At 32.5% G+C, this 8,013-nt stretch overlaps 1 protein-coding gene across 1 annotated transcript; it reads left to right on the top strand.

The window, feature by feature from the left end:
• The first annotated feature begins 1,642 nt into the window (after window positions 1–1,642).
• LOC128226749 (RWD domain-containing protein 2B-like) lies at window positions 1,643–7,933 on the top strand. Its single transcript, XM_052936779.1, has 4 exons — window positions 1,643–1,690; window positions 2,862–2,978; window positions 3,902–4,019; window positions 4,972–7,933. Exons 2-4 carry the CDS (start codon window positions 2,863–2,865, stop codon window positions 5,659–5,661), a joined length of 924 nt encoding a protein of 307 aa, XP_052792739.1. The 5' UTR covers window positions 1,643–1,690; window position 2,862; the 3' UTR covers window positions 5,662–7,933.
• Window positions 7,934–8,013: the final 80 nt, after the last annotated feature.

Below are 8,013 nucleotides of genomic sequence, written 5' to 3' on the forward strand. Positions count from 1 at the left end.
GTACGTTAATGTTCAGTGTGTTTACAAGTTATTTCTGTCTTCCCCAAATAAGTCAATGAGGTTAATGCTCAGTGTGTTTACAAGTTATTTCTGTCTTCCAAAAAAAAAGTCAATGAAGTTAATGTTCTGTGTGTTTACATGATGTTTCTGTCTTCCCCAAAAAGTCAATGACGTTAATGTTCAGTGTGTTTACAAGTTATTTCTGTCTTCCCCAAAAAAGTCAATGACGTTAATGTTCTGTGTGTTTACATGATGTTTCTGTCTTCCCCAAAAAGTCAATGACGTTAATGTTCAGTGTGTTTACAAGTTATTTCTGTCTTCCCAAAAAAGTCAATGACGTTAATGTTCAGTGTGTTTACAAGTTATTTCTGTCTTCCCAAAAAAGTCAATGAGGTTAATGTTCAGTGTGTTTACAAGTAATTTCTGTCTTCCCAAAAAAGTCAATGAGGTTAATATTCAGTGTGTTTACAAGATGTTTCTGTCTTCCCAAAGAAAGTCAATGACGTTAATGTACAGTGTGTTTATATGTTGTCTCTGTCCTCCCAAAGAAAGCCACTAACGTTGATGTGCAGTGTGTTTATACATTTAATCTATCTTCTCAAGGAAAGCCACTGACGCTGATGTGCAGTGTGTTTATATGTTGAATCTGTCTTCCCAAGGAAAGCCACTGACGTTGATGTGCAGTATGTTTATATGTTATTTCTGTCTTAACAAAGAAAGCCACTGACGTTCATGTACAGTGTGTTTATATGTTATTTCTGTCTTAACAAAGAAAGCCACTGACGTTCATGTACAGTGTGTTTATATGATATTTCTGTCTTCCCAAAGAAATCCACTTACGTTGATATGCAGTGTGTTTATATGCTTTTCTTTACTGCCAAAGAAAGTCACTGGTGTTAATGTACTCTGTGTTCATATATCGTTTTTCTACCCCTTAGAAAGAAATAATTTGCCACTAACATTATATTAAGGAAAACATTAGTCCTGACTTGCATAATAAGATATTTGGTAACTGGCCAGAACACAGAAAATAGTATTGAGGAGATTTTAAAAATATACAGTATAGTTCTATATGACAACCACACCGATTTTTTTAAATGGATATAAGTATATATGGCCTGGGCACGATGGAAAGTTGTTATTCAAATGAAAATTGATACTAAGTAATGAATGGCTTGTTTAAAGAAATGCAAGCTCTTTTTAGACGTATGGTCCTCATGTGACATAGATCTATTTGTGTATACAGTATAGTACATTTATTATATAAAGGCTATGAATATTTTTAGTTTGCTTCTGTCCCCTGTTGTAAAGTCAATTGTTCATGTTTTGGGTCACACAAAAATCGTAAGTTTGAGTGAAATGTGAAGAAAATACTTGTAACAAACTCAAATTATAGCTCTGTTTTTAAGCAATAGTTAAAAAAAAATGTGATCAATTTTGTCAAAAGGGGTTCGGAATGCTTTTGAAGATTTTATTACAATTCTTTAGGCTCGGATTTACAAATTGATCTTCAAATGAGTATGTACCAGTTGCTTCTTGGTGTCTATGTAAGGCAACTCAATTTTAAAAATGCAAGCGTGTCGCTTTAAAACCTATTGCTGAATTCATTTCCTTGCTTGTTTTTATTTGCTTTGGGTTAAAATATTGCCTAAGTTGCCTCCCTTGTTTACTTTCAGTTTGACGTTGACAGGTAAACAAATTTGCTTGAACATTTTTATTCTGTTAACTGAAATGTATTTATTGGTACATAATGAAAGTGATTTGAAAAACATTAGTTTTCGCACTAATTACATTGACAATAATAATGTGGAAATATTCATGAACACAATAGTAACATATTTCGATGTCAAAATAAATAAAATCGAACAAAAGTCACAGACACAAGATTGCATGATTAAAGGCCACCTTTTCAGGCTGTTCATCATGTGATGGGACATCATACAACAACGCATCATGATTAAACGACAATATTTCCATATGCTAGCAAAGCTAAATATCCTGTTCGGTTAATGTCGGTTATAATAAGGTACCACTACGTGGTTAAACGCCCAAAAATGTGGCATTGATTCAATGATTGGCTGGAATCATACAATCTTGGTGTCTGTGACAAAATGGCTTTCAGAGCTACCTTTTCATCATTTTGACATTTGTTATGTATACTTATCTGCCAAGTAAAAAAAAATGTCAAAAGACTATGACATCCATTAAGGTGAACTAAATGCAGTATGTGTGGTTATGTCACATCCCAGTAGGCTATAGCCACCCACCCATGCCATCACATACATGTAGTTTTTATGCTAAAATATGGCCCTTCAGTCCTTTGATATTGTTTAGAAAGTTATAGTAATGAAAATCAATATATATCGTCTTATTTCATTAAAGAAATACTTCTTTTGAAATACTTTAATTTATATATACATATATTTTTTTGAGTAACTTTATAACTCTTAGAATTTTATTGAAATGTCATATTACTTTTTTAACAGTATCAAAGGACTGAAAGAACACATTTTAGTGTCCAAGCTATGTGACCGACACATATGTGCACACTAACTAGTACTTAATTACATGATTTATGGTTTTTGCATATTGTTTAGCCTGTATTACTAGTAAACAGATTAAGGGGAAAGTCTCGCCCCTAATACTAGTATTATCACATTATACAATTATTTAATAATATTAAGAAATACCATTCTTGTTTACTACCTTTTAGTACTAGTTACACTGTGATTTTGTATTGATATAGGTTCATTTTTGCCTTAATGTAATTAATAATGGTAGAAAGGGAGGGACATAATCACACATCCTGTCTTTGTGACAAAAAATGATAACTGATAAAATACTTCTTTCCGATGCTGTAGTATGGACAACCATGGGGAGGATGATGCGGCTGGTACGGACATTAAGGAAATGTTGGGACTCCAGCTGTCCGAGTTTGAAATGTTACAGAGTATGTTTCCAAATGACGGGGAATTTTGGTAGGTCCTCCAAACATTTCCACATAATTTATATTATATTTTTTATATCATATATAAAAAATATGTTTGTTTATTTGATTTGTAAAATTATATTAATTTTAAATTATAGTGACAATATAAATATTTGTCCCTATTCAAGGTGAAAATGTCAAGTGACTAGCCTGCATACATCTTGTATTTAAAGGGACTAGACACCAGATGGTCCCAAAATTGGCAAATTCAGTATTTCCTCAAAACAAGTCTAGAATTGTCAATTTGAGCTACCGGAAGTATGAGGCTGATAATACATCACTTTACCCGATTAAAAGAATATTTTGCCATTGTTACCAATTTAAAAATAGCGCATAACAGTTTCTCAGTTAATAATGTGTATGTTTAGCATGTTAATGTCACATGATTAGTATATATTCATATACCAGCACTTTTCTTAAATTTACTGATATTTACGTGGTAGACAAACCCAGTAAATTTTGAAATTGAAATATATGCAAAACTGTGGAAGATATATGTGTTGTTAGCAGTGTGATAATCAGTAAGTAAGATTCAATGTGTTGTACACAACGATTTCAATTTTTTGACAATTTTCTCTTCTCCCTGCAATTGTATCATCTGGTGTCTAGTCCCTTTTACAACATTAAAGTTGACTTACTTGCAATAACTGGCTATGATTTAGCAAAATGTATTAGTGAAAACACCAATTTTCAGCGAATATAATTCTATGAAAGGCCCATATCTTACAGTATTGAATTAATCAAATAAAAAAATGAATATAATTTTTTTTTATCAAAGTATTTTTACGCATTTTTTTCTGAATATTAAACAATTTTATTCTGATCACAACCATAATGGTGGCTTAAAGCTGCCCCTGCTTCACATAAAAAAGATTCAATGTCTGTTGGTAAAAGGATTTATTCTTATTTAAGTTTAGATGACCAAACAGCAATAGGGAGCATTCAGACCTTCCTGAATGGCAAACTGAAGTATGAATATCTACACAGCAGGCTCGGATTCACCGTCCATATTTCTCCAGGAAATTGCAAGGTTCAAAATTTATATAATAAACTTTGAAAAGAGATACATGAATTTTTATGATGTGTAAAATTTGCACTCTTGAAGTCTTCTTTTACATATGCACATCTACGTTGGTGCTTAAAAAGTAGAGGCCCAAGAATGTAATTCATACCAAAAGAAAATATAATATCAATATTACTTCTCTTATTAAAGCTGCACTCTCACAGATTTACCATTTTTACAACTTTTTTATTTTTTGTTTTGGAAAGAGAAAATTTGTGCATAAATATCTGCAAGCCAATGATATATGATCATAGTTTTTCATATTTCCGTTCGAAAATTAATGTTTAATGGCTTAAACGGTTACTAACGGTTTAAGAAAAATGCATAAAACATAAATTTTTGAACTGAAATATAACATCTTTGATCTAATTCTTGTCAGCAATCTTATATAACTGGTTTCCATGGATTTTTGCAAAAATTGGCTCTTTCGAAGAAAAATAAAATAAAAAAAGTTGTCAAAACGTTCAATCTGTCAGAGTGCAGCTTTAATCTCTAAACACTCAATTTTGAGCTTAATTGAGATTTTGGTGTTGTATTTGTTCAATCTAAAGGCCCAATACATCCCCTCCTGATGACGCTGAACATAAAAACAATTTAACATGGCCTTGATACATTCATGGGTATAACACACTGTATCTTGAATCATTGTTAATACATGTACTAGAAAGCATGGTGTATACCGAAATTTCTATTACTGGTATTCAATGTAGTACATTAATATATAATTATGAACATTTGAACCTTATTAAGTATGAAGACTGTGACCATTATCATTTCTTTAGGAGCTGGTAGCAATTTGCATCAAATGTTCTGATTGTAAGTGTGACATTTGATTTAAATCATAAATTTTATGTGTTCATGTACTAGGTATTTGCAGACTATTTAATTAAAAATGATCATTTTACTTTGCTTGTTGCAGACAACAATTGAGCTGGTTTGCCAACTCCCTCACGAGTATCCTGCAGTTCCTCCTGTTGTGTTTACACGAGCTCCAAACATGAATCGTAACTCTCATAGCCAGCTAAATGAGGCACTCCACGAGTATATCATCGGTCTTGACCGGGGAGAACTTTGCTTATATTCTGTGATTGAATGGTTACAAGAAAACTTGGAGAAGTTTGAAACTGATGAAAGTCATGAGAAAGAAGGGGATGTTTTGAGTAAGTTGGAGAAAATGAAATTGGAAGAAGACAGCGTGTTCACACGTTTATGGATTTATAGCCATCATATCTACAGTAAGTTTAAGCGAAGGGATATCATAGACTGGGCGTCTGAGTTGAAATTGACTGGTTTCAGCCTGCCAGGGAAACCGGGTGTAGTTTGTGTGGAGGGTTACAGTCGAAGTGTGGATGATTATTGGCATAGATTGAGAAGATTGAACTGGAAGAAGTTAGTTGTAAAGGAAAAAGAAGGGCAAGACATTGGTGACGGAAATATTGAGAAATATCGGAAGTTTGAAGGTTTTGAAGAAAAGGTGTTTGACGTTCGTGGTGGAAAGGGACGAGAATACCACATGGACCTTGGAAAATTGTACGAGTTCTTGGATTTACATGATTGCGGACATATTTTTCAGATGTACTTTGGAGTGGAGGGAAAAAGCAACTCTTGATGATTGGCATAGTTTAATAGTCATGCATTGAATAAATGGCATTACTATTTTAAATGTGCAATGTTATTGATGAAAATATTTTTAAAAAATGTGATAGAATGAAGCGCTGATTTGTTTTATATGTTTCTGTTATGCATGCTGTACTCTCACATAATATATTTTTCCAAATAATTTGCATTAAAGACATACCATTTTAGAAATATATGTACCTTACTTCACCCATGTCAAATGGGCTTAAAACTTAGGTCTCGTAAGCAATTTAGGTGTTGAAATAGCCATCGTTAAGTTCTTGTTTTTCAATACATTTTAGTGAAAAAATACAGTCATATTGCAATAGCCATGGTGTTGGTGTTGTCATTTGCAGTTGGCATAGTGTGAACGCTTTCTTCTTTATCTGTGGATAATCACATTGAACTTGGTAAACATTTTATCAAAGCCATTAAACTTGCTCAACTTTTGTTTTAAGTGAACTAAGACAACCATATATTCTACCTTTTGTCAATTTCAACAGTTCAAGGGCTACCGGTATCGTGTCATTTGAAAGTGAACCGTGCAATCTAGCTGGTTATTGAACTTTGTACAGATATCATTTAATGCCCATATGCTTTTAACTTAACCAACTAGTCCAAATCATGAGATTACTGAAACGTCTTTCAGACTCGAGATATTTCCCAGTCAGTAGCCCCAACAGGCTTGTGAAAATTTTCGTATGTAATCATTACAATCCGATACATTGATTGCCATTCTGCACAGGAAATGATGACATAATCAACATGTCTAGTTCATAAGTTACACATTTTGTAAAAATGACCATGGATAAAAATAATGCAGAATGGTCCAGTCTGTGTGCAAACAACCATGACTTGACAGTAGTGCAAGTGCTAAAATTGACTGGTTACATTTTGAAGATTAATTTGACTATATATAAACATAGTTAAAGTTTTTATGAAAACAAATTTTAACTCAAATTTGTTCTTGCTAGTGAAAGTGGATTCGAGTTAGTACATTTTTCTGCCTACTGAATGCGCTAGTGGACTAAAAAACAATAAGTCCATAATTGGTGTTTATATTACTACCGGTTGCAGATGACTCAACATTGCATGAAACCGGTAGTAATATAAACACCATTGAAAGTAAACTACAACGACATCTTAATCTCATTGTCGATTGGTGCCAAATAAATTACATGTCACTGCATCCATCTAAATCCAAGTGTATGGTTATCGGAACTATATATAAAACAAAACAAGTTAGTAAATTAAATCTTACAATCGATGGAACAGCATTAGAAAATGTGACTGTGCAAAAACTACTTGGAATCTATATAGAAAATAACCTCAAATGGCATCCGCAAATAGAAATTGCTTGCAAAAAAATCAACTGTAAAATCTCACTTTTGAAACGTATATTGTTCTACCTCAATGCTGAGATGAAACGTTTGTTTTACAATGCATATATCCTTCCAATTTTAGATTATTGTTGTCATATTTGGGGCAAAGGAAACTCAAGTTACTTACATAAAGTTAAATCCTTGCAAAATAGGGCTGCAAAAATAATTCTTAAAATTCCTAAACGATCATCTTCGAACGGATTGTTACAAGAACTTCAGTGGCTAACATTTAAAGACAGGTGTAAATATCACTGCGCAACCCTGGTCTATAATACCCTTAGTGGAATGGCCCCGAGGTATATGTCTGAATTGCTAACCTTTGCAAATAATGAACACTATTCTCTAAGATCAACTTCAAAACAAGATTTAGTTTTGATACAAACACCGCGAACTAACTATTTCATGGATTCCTTTTCGTAATACAGTATGATGGTTTGGAATACTATTCCAGATGAAATACGAAATGCAAAAAAGTTAAACACATTTAAGCATAATTACAAAGTGCACCTCCTGAAATGTGCATATCATTAGTTTCAAAAAGGTATATTATCTTTTCATTATCATAAAGATTGAAATAACTGTTTTATAAATTGTTGTGTTTTATTGAGTGTCTGTCGGCGTGTACATGATGTATATTGAAATAATTGTTATTTTAATTAAACATGATTTGTATAGAATAATTATATTCAAAACATCAATAGTTCTTGTATACAAATGTATAAGTGCGATGCAGATGTTTTATGATTTACCAAATGCATTTTGTTTTTGTTTGTTTGTTTTTCTTCATAGAAGGCCACATTGTAAATATGATGTTGTTATGGTTGAACCTGTAATTATGTCATAATGTGTCTATACCTTCTCTAAATAAAGATATTATTATTATATTAGTATTGTAACCAATTTGATTGCTGAAGTTAGAGAGGGGGGTAATAAAATTGAACAACGCTGATGGCAAGAAAAAC

The sequence above is a fragment of the Mya arenaria genome, chromosome 3 (assembly GCF_026914265.1).
Source record: "Mya arenaria isolate MELC-2E11 chromosome 3, ASM2691426v1".
Classification (NCBI taxonomy): Eukaryota; Metazoa; Mollusca; class Bivalvia; order Myida; family Myidae; genus Mya; species Mya arenaria.